Here is a 24,269-nt window from a genome sequence, read left to right as displayed (position 1 = left end):
CTGATGTAAACAAGACGAAAGTATTTCTCTGGTCTGCATCCCCTTAACAATTGTGTGTATTGAGCCGTACTGTATTGTACCCAGTTTACAATCTGTTAATAAAGTTTTCAATCATCATTCATTCATTCATCATTCATTCATTCATTCATTAATCATCATGACGTCATGTATCCGGCTTTTGGTTTTCAGAAAGATCTTTCAAACTTGTTACACACCTCTCGCGATATTACGATATGTGTCGCGGCTTCACGGAGGAAAGGAACGAGATCTCGCGAGGTTTCCACCACTCGACGCCACGTCTCTGAGCGAGCAGCAACACAGACAGACAGACAGACAGACTGCGACCTGCTGCTCTAACTGCACATCACACACATCTACTGAACCCTGCAGCAGGAGCAACACAGCTCACACACAGGTGAGCACCGACGCCGACCCTCTGTGTTCAGCAGGACCTAGTTAACACCTTGCTGTTGTTGTTGTGAGCGAGTTGTTGTGAGCGAGCTAACGTTAGCCAGCGAGCTAAAGATGCTAACTCCATCAAAGTGCTGATTCCAAAAAAGAGGACACTCTGCCTCAAGATACCTAAAGTGGACATGTCTGGGCAAAAGAGGACGTTTGGTCACCTTACCATACACAACTATATTATTATATATACATATATGTACAGGCATATCTGGTCAATAAGTTAACGTTAGCTACGTCACGTCAGCCGAAACTAGGGAACCAGATCATATCCTGCCCCCCCCCAATGTACAGTTTCTTCCCTTTGATTGATTGATTGCAAACTTTATTTAACAGATTGCAGAATGGGTACAATACAGTACGGCTCAATACACACAATTGTTAAGGGGATGCAAAGACTTTCGTCTTGTTTACATCAGGGTCCCCCATTTTCAATTCATCAGGACATTATATGACATACACGACATACAGATAGACAGTACTGCTACATCTATACATTCATGCCATACCAGATTTACAAATACAGTACTGTTTGTGATACAAAAAGCGTTTAAAAGAGAGTATTTACATTTGATGTAGAAACTGTACATTGGAGGAGGTTGGTTGGTTCTTCCCTTTCGGATGTATATATTTTTTTTACGATTTCTTTTTACTACACAGTTCTGTCTATCTGTATGTCATATATGTCATATGTCATTATGAATTGAAAATGGGGGACCCTGATGTAAACAAGACTAAAGTCTTTCTCTGGTCTGCATCCCCTTAACAATTGTGTGTATTGAGCTGTACTGTACTGTACCCATTCTGCAATCTGTAATAAACATATCAATCAATCACTTGGTATAATCACCTGGCCCATTCATTGCGTACATGGATACATTAGATTACATTACATTTTACATTCAAAATAATGTATTATGTCATTATACAGCACAAGTACATTACAACGAAAATAAGTTTGGCAGTTTGGCACCAACCAGAGGTGTGAGTGTGAAGCAGGGCGTTCCTGAAAAAGAGCACCAGCTCAGCGAACCTACCCTGGGTAAATAAAGGTTAAACAATAAATGAGTACTACTGAGTAATAGTGCTAATCAGAAGTATGTACAGAGTTGTAGTATTTAATATGTACAGTGATACTACCATAGTGTCTTTATACCTGTATGTCATACTGACCAGCAGTGTAACTAGTAAGAGTAGGTAAGGGATATGTACAGATATAGAATCTACAGTTATGTCAAAAGGGTTATATGCAGGTATACATATTATGTGAATAGATATAATTACAGTAAGAATAAATAAATATATATATGGTCTAAACAGCATTATTGCACATGCTATCATACAGAGTTATGGGTTATATGCAGGTGTAGGTATATAGAAGGATTATATGCAGGTATATTACGAGAATCTATGCACAGCACAGACCTCGTACGAAACACACACATGTTAATAATGTTAATTATGTAGCGTACTGCTTGGACCCACAAGTCTGTGTTAAAAATTCCTTGCTGTTTGAATGAAAAGTCCCAGCTGGAAAAAGCAAGGGCAAAATGGTGTTTGTCTTGATGTAAACAAGACAAATGTCTTTCTCTGGTCTGCATCCCCTTAACAATTGTGTGTATTGAGCCGTACTGTGTTGTACCCATTCTGCAATCTGTTAATAAAGTTTTCATTCATTAATTCGTTCAAAATGTAGCTCAATGACCAGAAGTTAAAAGAGTCAACGGAGTATTGACGTTTCATCAAATGGTAGAGACAATGACTCACTGTATGTATAATCCGTGCCACCTGGCTCTAACGTAAAAACACATTTCAATATTAAATCCAGTTTGTTTCCACACTCTGCTCTCTCCACCATCATTTAAGACTAAATTTCTTGCTCATTTGATGTAGATTTGAAACAATCAACCCTAACCCAAGTGGAGCAATCTTCCATTTACTTAGGTATGTATTTTTAGGCAGATTTTCAGAAAATAGTGCTCCGGGCTCAAGAGGTTGTTAACCCACCAACCATACAATGTTTGTGTTTCTTTATTCCTCAACAGTCTCTCCCTCTCCCTCTCCCTCACAGGGGCCGAGATGACCCATGTACGTCTGCTGCTCACGTCTGCAGTGTTGCTGCTTGCTGTCGCTCACAGCCATTCCCATGGCGACCACGGCCACCATCATCACGGCCACGCCCACTCCCATGGCGAAGGCGGTTGCCACGGCCACGGTCCTCAGGTAAAAATGCACCACGGAGCGAGTAAGTGGAGCGCGGGGGCCAACCTGCCTGATGAGGGACACCACGCCCACGGACACGCCCACGGACACGCCCACGGACACGCCCACGATGAGGGACACCACGGACACGCCCATGATGAGGAACACCACGGACACGCCCACGATGAGGAACACCACGGACACGCCCACGATGAGGAACACCACGGACACGCCCACGATGAGGAACACCACAGACACGCCCATGATGAGGAACACCACGGACACGCCCATGATGAGGAACACCACGGACACGACCATGATGAGGAACACCACGGACACGCCCATGATGAGGAACACCACGGACACGACCATGATGAGGAACACCACGGACACGCCCATGATGAGGAACACCACGGACACGCCCATGATGAGGAACACCACGGACACGCCCATGATGAGGAGGTTGTGCGTGTGCACAAAGAGAGCGGCCATGGACACGCGCACGGAGAGGAGCGAGTGAAGCGGGAGGCGGAGGGAGAGAAGAGAGACCTGGTGGAGCTCTGGACGCAGGTATGATCCCATCACCTCCATAAGCCCCTGTGCAACACACACCAAACCTTGATGTGGTGCTATTTGGTTTAGTGTTGGGTTTTTCATTCATCGACCCTCCTAGAACAGGCTTCATCAACCCTCCTAGAACAGGCTTCATCAACCCTCCTAGAACAGGCTTCATCAACCCTCCTAGAACAGGCTTCATCGACCCTCCTAGAACAGGCTTCATCAACCCTCCTAGAACAGGCTTCATCAACCCTCCTAGAACAGGCGTGCTGCTGTCTGACACCATCGTACTTCTAATTCATAGTGACGTTTCTATGGGTCACCTGACCAGTTGTCCTGAACCATTGCTGTCATTCTTTCTACTAAATAGAAAATGTTCTGGACCTTTCTAAGGCAGATAATCAATCACAACACATGACTCACTAGTCAGTAGGCAGTCAGTTTATACACGGTTTCAACTTGGCAACATAAACATTCTAAATGGACAACAAGCCTATATTTGATATTAGTAAACACTGCAACATAAACATTCTAAATGGACAACAAGCCTATATTTGATATTAGTAAACACTGCAACATAAACATTCTAAATGGACAACACGCCTATATTTGATATTAGTAAACACTGCAACATAAACATTCTAAATGGACAACAAGCCTATATTTGATATTAGTAAACACTGCAACATAAACATTCTAAATGGACAACACGCCTATATTTGATATTAGTAAACACTGCAACATAAACATTCTAAATGGACAACACGCCTATATTTGATATTAGTAAACACTGCAACATAAACATTCTAAATGGACAACACGCCTATATTTGATATTAGTAAACACTGCAACATAAACATTCTAAATGGACTACACGCCTATATTTGATATTAGTAAACACTGCACCATAAACATTCTAAATGGACAACAAGCCTATATTTGATATTAGTAAACACTGCAACATAAACATTCTAAATGGACAACACGCCTATATTTGATATTAGTAAACACTGCAACATAAACATTCTAAATGGACAACACGCCTATATTTGATATTAGTAAACACTGCAACAGGAAATACACCTGGGTCCAATCTGTTGCCTAGCAACGCACTGCCACTGAGCCCATCTATATGTAGATTAGAAACAATCAACCCTGAATATAGACTCTCAGATATACAGATATACAGCAAGTATGTGAACAGGAAGCTGTAACGTTGCAGTGAGGTGACAGAGTGCAACCCTGTGTGACACAGTTCCCATAATAAGCAGACAACCCAAACCACAGCAACACCATGCAGCGTAACACCATGTCACATACAGTATGTTGATGTTAAAGAAACACGCCAACATTATGGGAAACTATGGGATTATGTGCTCACCGTCTTCTCCAGAGTCAGACAAGAAGATAGAGACCAGTTTCCTCTCTGTGCGTTCAGTAGAAAGCTATCTGGCTGCAAGCTAGCCTAGCTTAGCACAAATTAATGGAAGTGGATTATGGATCATCTAGCCGAGTTTAAGACTCTGGGAAAGGTGTCCCAGGTCAGTTCAGTTAAAAAGTCTTACATTTCATTTGCACAGGTATTACATTTTGGTTGGGCTGTCGGGAGATGAAATAATATAAAATGTATGAAATGTTCTTTATTGCGGGGCTACCAGGAGCTTGTCTGGTGACGGCTTATATGGAACGTGCAATAATTTAAATTGGTGCAGCTCCCAGTTCAGTGTCGCTATGTGTTGTTGTTGTTTGCTAGCATTGTCGTGGTTCGCTCTGAGTGGTATTAAAAAGGTCTTAAAAAGTCTTAAATTGAACTTGCAGATACCCTTCATATGACATGGTAAATACAGCCTGTGCAAATAACCCCTATATTTCCTTTTTCTTTTCTGGTTCATTCCCATTAATTCTCATATATTCCCATGGGAAGTTTCAACCTTTGAATATAACCCTACAGGTACAGTATATACATGTCTGCCTAGTGACCCCAAACCAGTGGTCTCTAAGGCTACACCGCTGAGTAAAGTACTCCGTATCGGACTACAATCAAAGGTTATGACTCCGGTATCGGCAGTGGAAACACGGGTTTGATGTGTTCAAGCTCACCTTTCTGAATCCCTGTGTGGATGAGGGTGGAGGAGAGGCTAGCATGCAGTTTGATTAGGTTTTTAAAGAACATTTGTACCTTAGGTAAACACACTCGATTGTATTCTATGCTTTTATCCACCAATGATAGACATGACCATAATACATGCTTCAAGTAGTCGCTTCACCCTACCTCTGCCTAGAACAGGGGTGGGCAATTATTTTTCCCAGGGGGCCGAATGAGCAACTGAAAATATGTTGGGGGGCCGGGCCAAAATTCCAAACTCAATTATGCATAATATACATTTTATTTCTATATAAAAAGCAGTAAATGGCATTGTTTTGACCCCTGGTAAGAGTGTATGTTTTTATTTGGCAATTAAAAGGTTAGGTTAGCTTTCAAAAATATCATTTATTCAAATAGAATTTATTTCCAAAATTAATAACAAAGGGCATTTTGAGTTTCATATACTATTGAAACAAGGATTTTCTTAGCTTTCTAAAGACATCACATCATCTTATAGCAAAAATAAACAAGACATGTCACTGAACTGTGTAAAGAAAAGTGTCCCAGTTTTGTAGCCTTTTTTACTTTACATGCCTATATTAAACTTTTAATGTTTTCAGAACTGTGCAAAAAAAAGAAAAAAAATATCAATTGTCCCATTTCACTTGTTATATTTCCACATTTTAGTGTTCTTCAGTTCTTTTTTTTTCATTCAGTGTGAGAAATCCAGTCTCTGTTGAGCTTTAACAAGTCCATCAAAGTCAGGTTGCATGTCTGAGGTGGAGATGCAAAGCACAGCTGCCAGATGTTCATCAGTGAGAGACAGTGGCGGCTCGCCACCGGGGGCGCTAGGGCGCCGACCCACCTGTTAAATGAGAGAAGAAGAAAAAAAAACTTTTTAGTTTTTTGTTTTATAGCCCTATAAATAATATAAACATGTTTAAAATGAACAATATTTACTCATTTTAAGTATGTTTGTGTTTCCAATGCACAATATAACGTTAATATATAAAATAAAAAATACTCGTTTTCCTGAACAGGAAGTGACATACTCTTTTTTATTTTTTTTTTATTTCTCGGCCCGGGCTAGACGCAATAGCGCTCTGAGTGCGCGTCACTGGTTGATCGCTGTATCCGTCGCAGCCAATCAGTGCGTAACGCGTTGTGCGTTGAAATATGACTATTATGTTGGAATCCGGGCGCGATTTGAAGCGGTCTAGGCAGCAGCGTCAAGAATTTCTGTAGCCGCATTTCGCGGAGACGCTCTCTGATTGGCCGACGCCAGTATTTTTTTCCGTAGCAGCATTCCGCGGAGACGATCTCTGATTGGCCAAATCCACTTTCTAATGTTCCAATTCTAGCTTATTCTAGGTTGGTGGTAGATAGTTGTTGTTGTTGTGAGATGCAGCTGTTTGTCTTAGAGCGTGACTGCAAGTTCTTTAGACGGTTAAGCTTAGGCACTCTTTCAAAGTTGGTTAAGGTTAGAGTTTGTCTTAGAGCATGGCGATAGAACGCCAGGTAGTTTGCAGTCTGTTCGACGCGGAAATGGACAAAGAAATGAAGTACTTGTGTTGTGTGGTGCTAACAGCTAACACTTGGCTAACAAGCTATATGGCGGATGCAGTCTGGACAGTGGTCTGGAATACATCAACAGTGGATTATACACTTTATCAAGCCCTCCTGCCCTGGACGTTTCAACTAAACAGTGAGTCTCTCTCTCTCTCGCTCTCGCTACACAGCTGTCTCCGCGAAATGCGGCTACGGAAAAAAGTATTGACTGTGCTTGCTGAGACGATAATAGGCTAGCGATTCAAAACGCGCTGCTGTGTTGTGAACTATAACATTAATTTAGCTGCTGCTGATGCATAATGAATGAATGGTGAGTTGTTTAAAATGACAACATACATGTGTTAATTATTTTATTGGATTGATCCGAGATACAGAGAGAGAGATTGCTCCAGAGCATCTCAGAGCATTACATTTTAAACTCGACCTAACGTGAACTGCGACCCACAAGGCTCCGATAGTACCAGCCGCTACTGGTGAGAGAGGATCTGTACCTGGACTTGGTAAACGTCATGACTGAGAATGTCTGTAGGTGGATCCAAAGAGAACCAACATCTTCTGAGCATGTCTCCTAAGGGCCCGCGTCCACCTAGCGCATATTTCTCCGTGAAACATGCTGGGAGTGCGCCGGCAGCGCTGGCATGCAGCGCATCTTGTAGATGACAGAGAGAAATCTACAGCCATGCCGCGGTTTTGCACATATTATAGCATATTTGAATAACTTTATTGTATATTAATTATATATATAGTTATTGCCTGACACCACAGTTCGCCCTTTGCTTTTTATTAGCTTTTTAGTAGTGTATTTGTGTAGTTATTATTATTAGTTTTGTCGTGAATCTCAATGGTCTGTGTGGAGACAGCCAGACAGGCAGGCAGCTCCGGTGTCAGGTTACAAACAGAGTGGTAGATGAATGGCTGTGATTGATTGTTTGAATATGCGCTCAGCGCATCGCTCTGAAAGTTCAGAAAGTTTCAACTTTCGTCCGCACAAAAACGCTGAGAAAAGACGCCGAAGGCAGCGCACTTCCTAGAGGCGGCCGCATGCGCTCCCTCCCCATTGTAATACATTGAAAACAGACGCGTGCGGTCCTAAATATGCGCTAGGTGGACGCGGGCCCTAAGCGTATATTGTGCGTGTGAACGTTGACATGAAAAGAAAAAAGTTAAAAAAAAAAAAAAAAAATTTAAATTTTTTTTTATTATCATGTAATCTTTCGCGGGCCGGTCAGAATCATCCCGGCCCGCGGGCCGTACAATGCCCAGGTCTGGCCTAGAACCAACAATCTAAAGAAAACTGCAATGTATAGTATAGAGCCATAACATAATGGAATAGGATCCCATTACATATCATACGGACGGAAAACAAGGACAGTTTCAAAAATAAACTTAAAGGAGCCATAATCCGGAAGGAAATCAATATATGTCATCATGCATGCGTGTAGCTGCAGCCATGTTATCCAAACTCCTTCTGTTTACTTTGTGCTTTTTTTAAAGGTATGGTGAAATGGATTCACCTATGACCTTTTGTTTTATTTTCTATTGATTATGGATGTGATATATGACTGAGTTACACTGAATGTTTCATATTTGTATGTGTTTATCTGTGAGGACCCCAGGAGGAATAGTCAACACGTTGATGATGACTAATGGGGATCCTAATAAACATAAACATAAACCCTGGTCTCTTTGTTTACCTCTCTAGGCCATTGGAGCCACTCTGCTGATCAGCGCCGCGCCCTTCCTCATCCTCTTCCTCATCCCGGTCCAGTCCAACACGGACAAACACCAGAACCTGCTGAAGGTGCTGCTCAGCTTCGCCTCCGGAGGACTTCTGGGAGACGCCTTCCTCCACCTCATCCCCCACGCTCTGGGTAGTAATAATAATAATAATAACTTTATTTGTATAGCGCTTTTCATTAGGGCTGGGCGATATGGCAAAAAATCATATCGCGATAACTGAGTGTTGTTGTAGCCAGCGGGTAAATCGCGATTTTTTTATTTGTTTTGTCATGACAAACCAATTACATAATCCAACATATGTAAAGGCACAACATATTCCAGTTAACGGTATATTTTTTTAATGATTTGTTACGGCGTAGTCGTTCTATATGAATTGAAAATGGGGGACCCTGATGTAAACAAGACAAACGTCTTTCTCAGGTCTGCATCCCCTTAACAATTGTGTGTATTGAGCCGTACTGTATTGTACCCATTCTGCAATCTGTTAAATAAAGTTTTCATTCATTCATTCAGTCAATACTTCCATGCGTATAAATTGAGGAAGCGAGCGAGTCCGCGGTGGATAGGGGGGCGGGTCACGTGGGGGTCGCGGCCAATCAGAGGAACCCGGAAACCGAATTCCGTTGCGGAAAGGATTCACGCAGCCTGGCCCTGTAGTGCATCAAGTAGTAAACACAAATAAAGTTTATTATTATATATCTGTTTGACCTTTTCCTCTCGTTTGTTCTTGCAGCACCCCATTCTCACACAGGAGATGAAGGACCTGGCCACTCACACGCCAGTGAAGAGTCACATGACCACGGCCACGCCCACGGTATGGAACTGTTATTGGATCGAGTGGTAGAGGTGGAACACTCTCTCATTTAACCCTTTAGCATCCGCAGAGCTAATGATGCTAATGATGGAGCATCGCCGTCGGAACACACTCCCATTTAAAAAAACACAAATGGATAAATAAAACTCTTCACTAATAATAGTAAAAAATAGCACTAACCTGGTTACTACCAAGTCTCACGGTATAGTCCTCCCTGTTGAGAAATATTGCTTAATTATCTAATGAAGGTTGCAACACTGAAACGTGAGAAGGGTCGTAATTCCTTGTTCTGCATGTTTTAAACCCTGGATCTCCTGTAGAATAGAATAGAATAGAAATACTTTTATTATCCAGAGGGAAATTTGGCAAATCGCTCAACATTAAACATTTAGACGGAACAGGTCACGAATAAGAATAACAAAACAAATCAAATTGCCTAAGATAAGAGTAGAATAAAATAGAATAGAAATGCAATAAAATATACAGTAATGCTTTTTAAATAAAAAAATAAATCTAATTTCAAAGATACATTGAAATTGTGATGATGAAACGCTCTACTTGATAGCCGACTTATTGACATTTAAACTACAAACAACTACATCTTCATATGTCATGCTTTGCTGATCTTGCTGCCTGTCCAAACCCAGTAGATCCAGAACATAGATAAGATAAGTTATTCCTTTATTGATCCCCTTGGGGAAATTCAGGCATCATAGCAGCATGGGGAGGGGGGGGGGGGGGGGTACAGGTACAGTGTTTCACCTAGGATTTTTTTCAGGGGGGGTGGTAGGCCCCCAAAACTACTAGTAAGGCGGTTGTTAGTATCGGTGCATTTCTCTACACTGAGCTGAAATGAAATGATTGCACATAAATTAGGTGAATAAATATTAACAAGGTGATTGATTGAATGAAAACTTTATTAACAGATTGCAGAATGGGTACAATACAGTACGGCTCAATACACACAATTGTTAAGGGGATGCAGACCAGAGAAAGACTTTCGTCTTGTTTACACCAGGGTCCCCCCTTTTCAATTCATAGTGAATTGTAAGTAAGGGTGCAATTAGCAGCACCGTGCAATCCATTCTTTGTGGATCTAGCCCTGAGACTTGTTACGCGCGATGCTAGTCAGTCTCGGAGTTGTCTCGGAATGGATTTGGTTTCTGCGTCTCCGTAGACCGCGCTGCACCACCGGTTTAATGTCTTAGTGAAGATTGATTTATATGAAAACCGATTGATGTATAATTTAGCTGATTAAAGCAAACTTTAATAAAAAAAAAATATATATATATTTTTTTTTAAATATATTTGTTCTGGAGGGGCGGGGCGTCCGGTTGGCGGGGCAATGGTAGGGGAAACACTGAGGTGGTAAAAACAACACAAGCAGTGTAAACAAATAGGTCAATATAATTTACTATCTAACTACCGGTAACTGAACAAATACAGTATTCACATAAGGTGCAGTATGCATAAGGTAGTGTTATAATTTACTATCTAACTAACTGAAATATACAGTATTCACAGTATCACAGTATTCACATAAGGTACAGTATGCATAAGGTAGTGTTATAATTTACTATCTAACTAACTGAAATATACAGTATTCACAGTATTCACATAAGGTGCAGTATGCATAAGGTAGTGTTATTGTCCTCCTTGGGTTCCTATTAGTTCTAGTTGGATGTCTGGCAGCAGTCCCTGCCCACTGTTGTGGAGCCTGATGGCCGCTGGTATGAAGGACTGTCCGAGGCGGTTAGTTGAGTGTCGGGGGGGGGGGTTATGAGTCTGTGGCTGAGATGTTATTCATACAGAACGTCTCTCCTGCTTCTCCACAGGCGCCGCTCACGACCACATGATGTCCGTCGGCCTGTGGGTTCTGGCCGGGATCGTGGCCTTCCTGGTCGTGGAGAAGTTTGTGCGCCTGTTGAAGGGAGGAGGCCATTCACATTCACATGGTAGGTGTCTGCTGGGAACACAAGTCATTCACATGGTAGGTCTCTGCGGGGAACACAAGTCATTCACCTGGTAGGTCTCTGGGAACACAAGTCATTCACCTGGTAGGTCTCTGGGAACACAAGTCATTCACATGGTAGGTCTCTGGGAACACAAGTCATTCACCTGGTAGGTCTCTGGGAACACAAGTCATTCACATGGTAGGTCTCTCTGGGAATACAAGTCATTCACATGGTAGGTCTCTCTGGGAACACAAGTCATTCACATGGTAGCTCTCTGCTGGGAACACAAGTCATTCACATGGTAGGTCTCTCTGGGAACACAAGTCATTCACATGGTAGCTCTCTGGGAATACAAGTCATTCACATGGTAGGTCTCTCTGGGAACACAAGTCATTCACATGGTAGCTCTCTGCTGGGAACACAAGTCATTCACATGGTAGGTCTCTCTGGGAACACAAGTCATTCACATGGTAGCTCTCTCTGGGAACACAAGTCATTCACATGGTTGGTCTCTGGGAACACAAGTCATTCACATGGTAGCTCTCTCTGGGAACACAAGTCATTCACATGGTAGGTCTCTGGGAACACAAGTCATTCACATGGTAGCTCTCTGCTGGGAACCGATCTATTCCTCTCCTCTCTATTTTCCTCTATTCTCTCCATTCCTCTCTTTATTCTTCCTCTCCATTCCTCTCTCTATTCTCCTTTATTCCTCTCCTCTCTATTCCTCTCCTCTCTATTCCTCTCCTCTATTCCTCTCCTCTATTCCTCTCCTCTCTATTCCTCTCCTCTCTATTCCTCTCCTCTATTCCTCTCCTCTCTATTCCTCTATATTCCTTTCCTCTCTATTCCTCTCTATTCCTCTCCTCTCTATTCCTCTCCTCTCTATTCCTCTCTTCTATTCCTCCTCTCTATTCCTCTCCTCTATTCCCCTCCTCTCTATTCCTCTCCTCTATATTCCTTTCCTCTATATTCCTTTCCTCTCTATTCCTCTCCTCTCTATTCCTCTCCTCTCTATCCCCCTCCTCTATTCCTCTCCTCTATTCCTCTCCCCTCTATTCCTCTCCTCTATTCCTCTCCTCTATTCATCTCCTCTCTATTCCTCCTCCTCTCTATTCCTCTCCTCTCTATTCCTCTCCTCTCTATTCCTCTCTATTCCTCTCCTCCATTCCTCTCTATTCCTCTCCTCTATTCCTCTCCTCTATTCCTCTCCTCTATTCCTCTCCTCTATTCCTCTCCTCTCTATTCCTCTCCTCCATTCCTCTCCTCTCTATTCCTCTCCTCTCTTTTCCTCTCCTCTATTCCTCTCCTCTCTATTCCTCTCCTCCATTCCTCTCCTCTCTATTCCTCTCCTCTCTTTTCCTCTCCTCCATTCCTCTCTATTCCTCTCCTCTATTCCTCTCCTCTATTCCCCTCCTCTCTATTCCTCTCCTCCATTCCTCTCCTCTCTATTCCTCTCCTCTCTTTTCCTCTCCTCTATTCCTCTCCTCTCCATTCCTCTCCTCCATTCCTCTCCTCTATCCCTCTCCTCTATTCCTCTCTTCTATTCCTCTCCTCTCTATTCTCCTCCCCATTCCTCTCCTCTATTCCTCTCTATTCCTCTTCTATTCATCTCTATTCTCATCCTCCCCATTCCTCTCCTCTATCCCTCTCTTCCCTTCTCCTCTTTATTCTCCTCCCCATTCCTCATCTCTATTCCTCTCCTCTATTCTCTCTATTCCTCTCCTCTCTATTCTCTCTATTCTCAGTCTCTGTTCCTCTCTATTCTCCTCTCCTCTATTCCTCTCCTCTATTCCTCTCCTCTATTCTCCTCCTCCTCTATTCCTCTCCTCTATTCCTCTCCTCTATTCCTCTCTATTCTCCTCCTCCCCATTCCTCTCCTCTATTCATCTCCTCTATTCCTCTCCTCCATTCTCCTGCACTCCCCCATCCAACCTCCCCTCCTCGCCCAATAGTTGCTGAATGTCACTACATCTGAGCCCATTTCAAATTATATATTTGTTATGGTTGCTCTTAGCGAAGTAGCATTAAATGATGCTTTGTGTTTGTCCTTCCATCGCCAGCCGCTCCCAAGGCAAAGGAGAGCGACGGAGAGGAAGACGAGGGGGAGGAGATGACGAAAGAGGGGAAGGAAGGCAAAGATCAGAAGCCACCAAAGAAAGAGAAAGATGAAGAGAAAAGCCCGGGTGAGGAGATAATTTATTCATCCAACATGAGTCAACTTGGAGACCTTCTTCTTGGTATTATTACTACACACAGTAGTAATTAATGTACATGCTGTCATCCTGAACGCAGACTTCAGTGTGTTTACACTGATGTCTAACTGAATTATAAACCCAACACTTTTAAGAACTGAAAACATAAATAAAAACAAGCATTAACACTGATGCACCTTTTAGTAGACAGAAGGCACTTGAAACAGTTTCATACTTTACTAGATAGTAGGGCTGTCCCCGACTAAGGATTTGGATGGTCGACTATGATTGGCCAAAATTTGCCAATCATAATATTTCTTAAATTTATTAAATTATTATTATTATTATAATTTTTTTATCATTCCATTTGGGCTGTGGGGGGTGCTTAATGTCTGAAGGAGTCGACTGAAGGCTTCTTGTCCTCTGCAAAAGCATGCAATTGGTCCACTGATGGATACATCTTGATATTTGTCTAGTCTAGTGTGTTCATTAGATGGGTGAAATCCTCTTTCAGTGCCTCTGTGCCTGTTTTCTTAGGCAGTTAGCCTCTGGTATGCGTGCCATTAGCGTTAGCCACGCTTCTAGGCCTCTTTTCTTTTGGAAAGAATGGAAAAAAAATAATAATAAAAAAAAAAAAAAAAATTACTATAAGACTAAGAGTTTGGTTAGTCGACTACGGCCCCTTTCGACCGATTAGTCGACTAATCGACTAATAGGCGTCAGCCCTACTAGATAGTGTAGATAATACTCTGAAGTCTGCAGTTGTAGCTCTTGTGCGTCTCATTGGCTGATTCTCTCACTAACTATAGACATCAAGGTGTCTGCGTACCTGAATCTTGCGGCCGACTTTACCCACAACTTCACCGACGGCCTGGCCATCGGGGCGTCCTTCCTGGTGGGTCCTGCGGTAGGAACGGTCACGACCATCACCATCCTCCTGCACGAGATTCCCCATGAGATCGGAGACTTCGCCATCCTCGTCCAGTCCGGATGCACCAAGAAGAAGGTAACGGTTCAAGCAGTAGCTGTGGAGCAGAGAGCAGTGTTTCTATCATCCAGGACACAGAGCTGTGGTGCAGAGAGCAGTGTTTTTATCATCCAGGACACAGAGCTGTGGTGCAGAGAGCAGTGTTTCTATCATCCAGGACACAGAGCTGTGGTGCAGAGAGCAGTGTTTCTATCATCCAGGACACAGAGCTGTGGTGCAGAGAGCAGTGTTTCTATCATCCAGGACACAAAGCTGTGGTGCAGAGAGCAGTGTTTCTATCATCCAGAACACAGAGCTGTGGCAGATTCCTGTGTTCATGAGCCTGGATCCCTGCTTGAGATTGAACGGTTTGAGATAGGGTTGCAAATTGTAAGCACGTTCCTTACTCGATCATTGGTAACGTTAACGATCAATAACCCATTAACTGGTTCTGCGCCGTTTTTATGATCGTTATTTCTTTTATTCGCTATATCTATTCATAATTCATGGCTGCAGCCTCTGCAGACCCTGGTGAATGTGTCTGAGCTGGCAGACGGTCAACGTTGATCTGATATTTCTTTCTCCCGCGATCAAAGCTATCTGTGTGGACCGTGTTGTGCTTTCTACCGTTGGCTGCGGTGGAAGGGGGGGGGGGGGGGGGGGGGCATTTCATGTATGCACGAGGAGAGACATGATAATAATCTAGCGTAGATTTCAGGATGATTCGATAATCAGCCGAAAAATTACAACGTGATAACTGGATTACACTCAAATGCCTTTTCCTCGTCTTTTCCTGGAATTACTCAGAATCACTCAAACTATACTCATATTCAAAACGGTATAAAACGAAAATTTGCGGATGAAAAAACAATCCGTTTCTTGCATGTTGACCAGAAGCAACTCACTGACAGTCGACGGTGTTATTAGATCCATAGCTATAATATAAAATATAATTTTAGGACTCGCAAGTTTGGCATTCTGGCAAAACTATATCCATTGAATAAAGACCTGGCGCTGAAGGGGGATCAGCGCCCCCTGCTGCTGGCGGTCAATGTGTTCATTGTAACAAAAGATACCAAATTTACCAAACAATAATGTATTTCTTTCCTCAATCAAAAGGTTTATTTCCACAGCATTGCATGGCATATGAAACACATAGAAATGTAGAGGCCTACACATGCTTTGTGTCAACTTAAAGAGGGCGAGCTGTATGTGGCTACAAAAAAAGAAAACGTCAGTCGCCACTTAAAAAATCTAAAGCATGTATTTAACAAACTCAAACATTTTCTTAACCCCTTATGCTGAGGGCACATTTTGCATAAAACGCCTGACGATTGCATACCCAAAGTTATTAGCGATTTATTACTTGAACCACATGCATGAGTCTGGTCTCTTTTGAAAGGAAACATTCTGAACTTTCTTCCACAAGGTTTGAACACTGAAATAAAAATACAAGTGACTCACGTTGTGTTGACTTGTTGCCAGATGCCTGTTTGAGTTCCAGCTGAGAGGTAGGAGCTGGAAAACATAACTTGTCCATAACCTGTAGTCTTATCTACAGTACAGGTCCAAACATAACAATCCCTGGGAAAATTAGTGTTTTACAGTGTCCGAATGGCTCGTCAAATGACACTCGTCAGAGGTTTCGTCTTGTAACTCGAGACAGGAAGCACGCAATAGGTTGAGTAGGGTGACGATCGAAAGGCGGCAAATTCATCTTTCCATCAACAATATACAGCGCTGTAATGTAAACCCCTAGTTATGGTTAGGGTTAGGGCTGGGCGATAAAACGATAACGATAATCATCGCGATAAATTATTTCCTCGAAATAAACATGAAACGTGGTCGCAAAGTTTCGATATATCGATTTCCCAAGCTTGGACCAAACAGAGTTCCATTCTATGCATATGATCCAGTGGTGGTAGGTTGCCCCCTGGTGGAATATAATAATCTATGCACTGGGCCGTGTGTGTACAGCGTAGGAGAAGGTGCGCGGACTGATGACCGTGATGACGACATCAACTCGAGACAAGACATTCAGTTTTGGTGTTTTGAAATCACGCGGCATAATCACAAGAGAAAAAACATTCATTCAGACTGTGTTGGAACAGTTGTATATAACAAAATGGATTTATATGGATTATGGACTTGGACACATTCATGGAGAATTCAAGCCGGGACCACGACGCTTCTCAAAGGGTTGACTTGGCTCGACACGCGAGTCGCAACGGCTCTCCAACTCGTCTCGTAGTGACCGGCGCAGCAAACAAAGTGAGTCTATTAATAGCCCGTCCGTCGGCGCCGGCATAAGAAGTTAATTACTGACAGAAATGTATATCGACGATAATTATCGATATCGAGTTATATGAAAATAATTTTATCATTTTATCGCGATAACGTTTTTGGTCATATCGCCCAGCCCTAGTTAGGGTTAACCCCTAGTTGGCAACACAGCAGTGGTGACCCGCCAGTCCTCATGATGTAGTGGCTTCTTCTCCAGACTCCTCCTCGTCATAGTTATATATCGTATTTGCATCGCGTCCCGCTCTGAGCCTTACGAGATACTCCTATCTCCTGTGATACTTAATGTATCTCCCACGAATAAAAACACATGCACCCCACCTGTATGGGGCCCCGCCCCTTATGGTGGCACCACCCATATAACCATGACTCTGGTCATGAAACACCCTTCCTCTGTTTTTGTCCCAGCGTATTGGATGCGTGCACCATACGAGACTAGCGGAATGAAAAGATTAAGGAAGATTAATAATGTTGGAAGCTTACCGGAGGTTGCTGGCCCCTGGCATCTTCGACGCATGTTTTCGGCGACACGACGGGCCTGTGTTGATGTTCCTCGTTTGATGACTGCACATCGAGGTTCAGCTGTACAAGGCTGGCTGTCGGGCCAGCTTGTACTCAGGTAGGCCCTGTGTCTTCAGGCATGGGTATTAGTGTTAGTAATGCTGGTTTGTTTTGTTAACACAACCATGTTGTGTGTTGGCGCCGGGGGCAGGATGGTTTGGTAAACGTTCTCTGCAGGGAACGGTTTCCAAGCTGTCTTGGGCGTGCTGATAAAACATCTAAAGCTATGCTACATGCTATCGCTACTGCCGCATGCTATTACTACTGCTAATTGCTATGCTGTTTTAATGTCTCCGCCGTGAGATGTTGTCACTCTCCCGCCTCTTGCCCGGTTCATCAATGAAGGTCAGTCGGTAGCTGTTGTGGGTTTTTTTGAGTTCTATTTACCTTTTTTGGGTAAATGGGTTGACAACGGGGTAGGTCGTGGCTAGGTTCCTAGCCAGGTATTTTACCTTGTGTTCCGGCGGGGTTTGTTGAACGGTGTTCCCATCTGGGTTGGCGTCGGGTAGTGGGGCTATGGGTCCAGCCGACATGATAAACATGTTGCGTGTCTGTGCACAGGCAATTGTTGTCTTGGGTCCCACATTGCCTGGCGTTAGGCTGCAGTAGTATAAGGGCAGGGCCGCCTGGGAGAAATGTGAGGCCCTGTGCGTTTTTAGACGCGAGGCCCCCCACCTCCTGGGGCGGCCCTGTGTAGGGGGCTATTGTTTCGTTTTGTCACTCTGCTATGAGAAGGTCTGTCTTGCTACAGCTTTCTCTCCTCTCAAACCATTCATACTGACGGTCAATCGGTATACTGGGGGAGTAGTGCGGGGGGGGGGCTTTGTTTACCTTTTTTGGTAAATGGGCTAAACTAGGGCTGGTGTTCTGTTGTGGATATTTTGAATGAAGACGGGTCTGGTCCGTCTCCCCTTAAACTTTGTGTGTATGGGTTTGCTCATTCTACAGTTTTTTGTGGTTTAGCTCTTTTATTCATTTAACCCTTTCATGGTGCACACCACAGTGGAGGGTGCTGTTTGCAATCACCACTGGTGCTCCATGTTAACGTCAGTCCTTTGTTTTTGATATATTGAAACAATGCCCCGCCCGGCCGACACCATGGGTGGGTCGGCCTGGCGAGTGGCTGGTGGGCTGTTAAGGCTTGTACCGCCACGGTATGGAATTGGCAACGATTAGAACTGTGTTCGAATTGCTGTTTTTTCTATTAAAAAAATTGTGTCTGGTGGAGGGGCCTTGAGGGCCAGCCGACGTCGACACATCGCGCGAGGTTGTTGACGTTATTAGCTTTGACCCAGCCGCAAGCTATAACCGCTCAGGGTTCCCCTCTCCGCAGGGGATTTTGGTCTTCTGCTGGAGCGCGGGCGGTATTGTCCTAGGCCCTACACCGCCTCACACCACGCAGCCAGAAGAAGAGAGAGCACGGCCTCGTCAGCGGCGATGACGGGGCCCTCGACAGGCGGCCATGTTTTTCCCCCACCAGAGGTATCCTGGGCGTTGATTCGACAGGTGTTCACAAGGCCGACAGCCTTGGCGGCCGAGGGATCGGCCATGTAGGATGGGTTCGGCTTGAACAAACAAGCCGTCACCGTCCTGCCGCGAGCAGCCCGCTCTCCGATCACTCCCTTCCCCAACACCAGCGGAAGAAGTGGGCTCTGATTGTTTCCTTTGGCTGCGGGCCGCGTGCCTTCGTTGATGCGCGGCCGGCCCCCCTTTTTCGCTTCTCATGGGGACAGGGGCTGACACCCAGTTGATGGCTGAGCCTGGGTCTGTCCGTGAGAATGTTGTGCTGTCAAGCGGCTCCCACACCTTGAACTGTGTTGGTTGAGCCTGGTGTTACGTCTGTCAACTTAAGTGTTGTCAGCAGGGGGGCTCGAAACTTTTTGAGGCACACAGTGCGGGCTTCCCCGGCCTCGCCTTCGCCAGGCCAGGTATCATGTTGGTGCCTCCCACTCCTGAAATATTGGCAAGTGGTCGCAGCTCACATGGTTTGGGGTGGTAGTAATATCACTGCAGGGCTACGGTGTGTAGGAACCCATGGGGGCCTTACACCTTGCATGTCCGGCTGCAGAACAACTCCTTCAGCATGTTCTGGAGGGGTGTTCAGTGGGGGGGCTTTTTTCATCGGAAGCCCCCCGTATCAGATCGGCCCTTTCTGTCGGGGTTCCCCCTTGGGTGCGTTTGCCTCGTGGGTGTGTCAGGGTCAGGTGTTCCGACATGGAACGCGCTCCTCGCACGGTTCCGGGGTTGTCTACGCACAGCGGGGGGACCGGGCCAACTATCTACAGTTCCTGGCGGACCTGCGCCACGTGACGGCGGGTGCGTTGGGAGTGTCGTTACATATGACTACGGCAGTACCATATGTCGAGGTAGATGGAGAGAACGGTGAGGCGGGGACTTGTGTTTTCACAACCCCACCCGTTTTCAGGTTTGGTACAGACCCTGTTGTCGGGGTCTCCAGCAGGGACAGCTCTGGTCAACGAGATCCAATCTCTGTGGACGAAGCAAGCCATCGTCGTGGCGTTCTCCTCCCGGTGTTCTCAGCCCGAGAAGTCGGGAGGGAGGGGTGTAAGACCCAGGCTGGACCTGTCCCATGGGAAGGTTCAGCATTTTTTGGATCGTCTCCTACCTGTTGAACACTGTCAGGTGGGGGTCTGGTTCTCCTCCATAGACCTGTAGGATGCGTATGCGCATCCCCGATCTTCCATCCTAGGGCTTACCTATGCTTCCTTTGCAGGGTTAGCGTATGAGTACCAGAGGCTGCCGTTCGGTTTTCTCTGGCTCCCCGCATCTTCACCAAGTGCGTGGAGGCCGCACTGGGGCCTCTGCGTAGTCCGGGGTTACGGAGTGTTCTGCCCTGATGACGTTCTGGTCCTTCGCGGTCAAGGTGGATCGTCAGGTCTCATACCAGGCAGGTCTCTACCAGCCTGGGGTTGCTGTAGACTGGATGTAGAGTATTCCTCTTCCCAGTCAACGGTTGGAGGGCTATGGGCATCCATCTCAGAGCGTGTTGTCAACACGCTCGGGAGGTTCCGTCCTAGGACGGTTACGGCGCTGTCTCACGTCGCGTTTTCACCGACGCCTCCCTCGCTGGTGATGCGTCGGGCCAACGCAGTAGGGGGCAGCTGGCAAACCATGCTGCCCGGTCTGCGCTACGTTCAATGTGTTGGTGTTGAAAGCGGTCCTTCTGGTCCACAAATGGTGTTGATCAGGACGGACGATACGACGTCAGTGTCGTGTATCGACAGACAGGGAGGAGTACGCTCCCCCTGTCTGCACCAGGCGGCGGGCGGCTGGCTATGGGCGTCCTCCATCTGCGCGGCCTGAGGGCTCCCCACATCCCCGGCAGGGAGAATGTGGGTGCAGGTGTACTGTCGCGGGGCGGCCCTCATCCTGACGGGTGAGGATTGCGTCTGGACATGGCCAGGCAGGTCTGGGACCGATGCCGTGCCGCCAGGGATTCTTCCCCATACATCTGTTAGGTCAGTTGTTGGGACGGGTACGTTGAGGGGCGCAGGTTCTTGATCCTGATGGTGTTACCATCTGGAATGCGCATGCTCCCTCCACTGTCGCGCTTACGCGGGCAGATGACGTATGTTCCAAGTGTGGTGTAAGGCGGGGGGCCGGGACTCAGTCTCCTGCCCCCTGGATGCTGTCCTTGGTTACCTCCAGTCTCTCCTTGATAGACTGTCGGCTTCGACGGTGAGGGTATATGCAGCAGCTATATCCTCCTATCATGAGGGGTTTGAGGGGATGTCTTGTTCAGCCACCCTCTTGTGAAGCGTTTCCTGCTTGGCGCTCGACGCGTTAAGCCGGTGCAACGCTCCTTGGCTCCGACTTGGGATCTTCAATTGGTCCTCGGTCGGTTGTCCTTGGCCCCGTTTGAGCCGCTCGAGCAGGCGCCGTGGGGACAGCTGTCCTTCAGGACCGCGTTCCTTCTGGCTGTCACTTCCGCTAAACGCGTAGGTGAGCTCTGTGCTCTCTCGGTACGTCCAGAGTGCCTGTCTTTTCGGACCGATTGCGGTGTCACTCTGCGACCTGATCTTGCTTTCGTGCCTAAGAATATCCGGAGTTCCTTCCGCTCCCGGGATATTGTGGTTCAGGCGTTTCGTCCTCCTCCTCACACTAGTGAGTTAGATGCGGGCCTTCACCTGTCATGTCCAGTCCGTGCTTGGGGATTTACCTCAGCCGTACTCAGGATTTCAGGGTTACCGTCCAGCTTTTTGTCTGTTACGGTGGGGCTCGTGCTGGTAAGGCACTGTCGGAGCAGCGCCTGTCCCATTGGTTGTGCAAGGGTGTTACCCGCTGCTACACGTTGGCTGGGCAGGATCCCCCTGGGGGCGTCAGGGCGCACTCCACTCGTGGGGTGGCTGCCTCTGCCGCTCTCCTGGGTGGGGCCTCGGTGGAGGCCATCTGTGCTGCAGCTTCATGGTCCTCCCCGGGCTCCTTTGTAAGGTTTTTCCTCATGGACATGACCGGGGGTTCTGTCTCCCAGGCGGTTCTGGGGTCTGTGGCCTTTCCTGCTTCCCGTCCTTTGGTCGGGTAGCAGGAGTGTGTGGGTATGGGCCACAGTGTGTTGGGTCACACGTGGTTCCGCCTGTACGGTGTGTTCAAGGGGTTCTAGTTTCCCTCTTGTTCGCATTCAGGTGGAGTTGACTGCGCCCCCCCTTCGTTAGGAAGGATGGGGTGACAGGGCTCCCCGCACCCCTTGATGTGGGCTTACGGGTCCTCAGGGGGTACATCTGTCGGGTCTCGCGCCCGCTCTTCCCCATTATCTCGTAAGGCTCAGAGCGGGACGCGATGCAAATACGATATATAACGATAGGTTATGTAGATAACCTAGTTATATTAGTATTGGCTGAGCGTCCCGCTCTGCGCGGCCCTGAGTTCCCTCTTGAGGGATCTTTTCCTGGGACGGGTTTTGGCGAGGAAGGGTGTTTCATGACCAGAGTCATGGTTATATGGGTGGTGCCACCATAAGGGGCGGGGCCCCATACAGGTGGGGTGCATGTGTTTTTATTCGTGGGAGATACATTAAGTATCACAGGAGATAGGAGTATCTCGTAAGGCTCAGAGCGGGACGCTCAGCCAATACTAATATAACTAGGTTATCTACATAACCTATCGTTATCTGTCCATTGAAACATGCTTGGAAAAGACATCATTCTACTGACAGCTACAATGTGATAAGAGACAGACAACATTCTAACACGTCATTGTTTGATAGTAGATGGAGTAAATGTCATGTGTTCGAGTAAATCCTTAACGATCAATCAATCGATCTTCGATTAATTGTTAACATCCCTAGTTTGCGAACATGTCGTTTAGAGTCGACGTTGGGATGTCCTGTCTTTGAAATGAAACTCCTGCCACTGTGTTGTTTTTAGTACGATTCTGTGGATATTGTTGGTTAACCATCTCATGACTTCTGAGATTAATATGAACACAGTTTATTTATGAATGATTCCCTATCTGCTTCATATAGATGGTAACTGTGGCCTCTGTCCCAACACAGGAGTACGATACGGACTGGGGATGAAAAAAGCCCAGTAGCTTTACATTTTAAAAAGGCACACCACAATGTCTCATCACTAAGATACCCTGGAATAGAGGGAGTGCATCTTCCAAGACGAGGGGGAGATATAGATAATCTCCTACTGAGGAGAGAAGTGTGGTGGATCCATTATCTTAAAACTATGGCACCAACAGGACTCAATGAGGACTTTGACATTAGACCTTATTTGTAAATGTAACTCATAGAGGGAGACAGTCAATAGATAGACTTTGTTTTTTCGTTTTAGTTTGTTTTCAGTGGCTAGGACCTGGACCGGGTCCAAAGAAAGTACCTCACTGCTGCCTATCTTTAAATGATGTCTAATACTGTGTTTAATATATATATATATATTTCTCTAAAAAAATTCTCCTTCTAAAAAATGTCAAATGGAAAAGATAAATTGTTACTAGTGCTGCTCAGGCGATTAAAAAATGTGTATCTAATTAATTACAGGATTTGTTAATTAATTAATCTAATTAATCGCATAACCATTTTATGCCTGCTATTCTATAATCACATTTAAAATTGCATGTGTCCGGATGGCAGAATTCAGTACTGTATCTACAAAACCTTCTGTTTAATCCTCTTCCATCTATTAATTTGCTTAGATTTTTCAGGTCTGGTAAATTTTAGCATGGTGTTATTCACAGTCAAAGATAAAAAAAAATTAAATAATGTAATTGATATTCTCATTTGGTTCATTACAATTTACTCAAGCCTAGTAACAGACACAGTATTTCGCGATAATTTGCTGTGTAATTAATTAATCTAATTAACGCGATAAACTGACAGCCCTAATTGTTACTTAATCGTGTATAAAATGTATAAATCACGCAAGTCTTGGGACCGCCCCTGATCACCAGGTGGGGCTGATATGTAATCTATTTAATTTCCTGTATTAAAAGATGTCATTTTTTGTGTTGTATTTATACTTGAAAAAGAACGGAAGGGTCGTCGAAACGTTGTATCCACTGCTATTATTTAGTCAATTAAAACACCTTGGAGCATCAAGTGAGTTGCGAGCCCCGCTCTGTTCTCTGTCCCACCAGGCCATGTGTCTACAGCTGCTGACAGCCGTGGGCGCTCTGGCCGGCACAGCCTGCTCCCTATTGGCTGAAGGTGTGGGCGCCGCGGCGACCGCCTGGATCCTGCCGTTCACGGCCGGAGGATTTGTTTACATCGCCACGGTGACCGTGCTTCCAGAACTGTTGGTGGGACGCGCCAGCTTGGGCCAGTCGGTGATGGAGATCCTGGCCTTGCTGCTCGGCGTGGCGATGATGGTGCTGATCGCAGAGTACGAGTGAGGAG

General features: G+C 45.5%; 1 protein-coding gene across 3 annotated transcripts; it reads left to right on the top strand.

Annotated features, from left to right (window-relative positions):
* Positions 1-281: 281 nt before the first annotated feature.
* LOC311239606 (zinc transporter Slc39a7-like) lies at positions 282-24,269 on the top strand. Of its 3 annotated transcripts, XM_084327978.1 has the most exons (9): positions 353-415; positions 2,356-2,406; positions 2,534-3,234; positions 8,580-8,748; positions 9,351-9,431; positions 11,267-11,386; positions 13,450-13,572; positions 14,391-14,587; positions 24,011-24,269. In XM_084327978.1, the coding sequence occupies exons 3-9, from the start codon at positions 2,542-2,544 to the stop codon at positions 24,263-24,265; spliced, it is 1,638 nt and encodes a 545-aa protein (XP_084184104.1). In that variant the 5' UTR covers positions 353-415; positions 2,356-2,406; positions 2,534-2,541; the 3' UTR covers positions 24,266-24,269. The 3 variants fall into 3 exon arrangements, with proteins under 3 accessions (XP_084184103.1, XP_084184105.1, XP_084184104.1); XM_084327977.1 differs by lacking the exon at positions 2,356-2,406 and having other exon boundaries at positions 282-415; XM_084327979.1 differs by lacking the exon at positions 2,356-2,406 and having other exon boundaries at positions 326-415; positions 2,508-3,234.

The sequence above is a fragment of the Notolepis coatsorum genome, assembly GCF_963971535.1.
Source record: "Notolepis coatsorum genome assembly, chromosome: 13".
Classification (NCBI taxonomy): domain Eukaryota; kingdom Metazoa; phylum Chordata; class Actinopteri; order Aulopiformes; family Paralepididae; genus Notolepis; species Notolepis coatsorum.
This window is presented reverse-complemented; position numbering and strand designations above follow the sequence as displayed.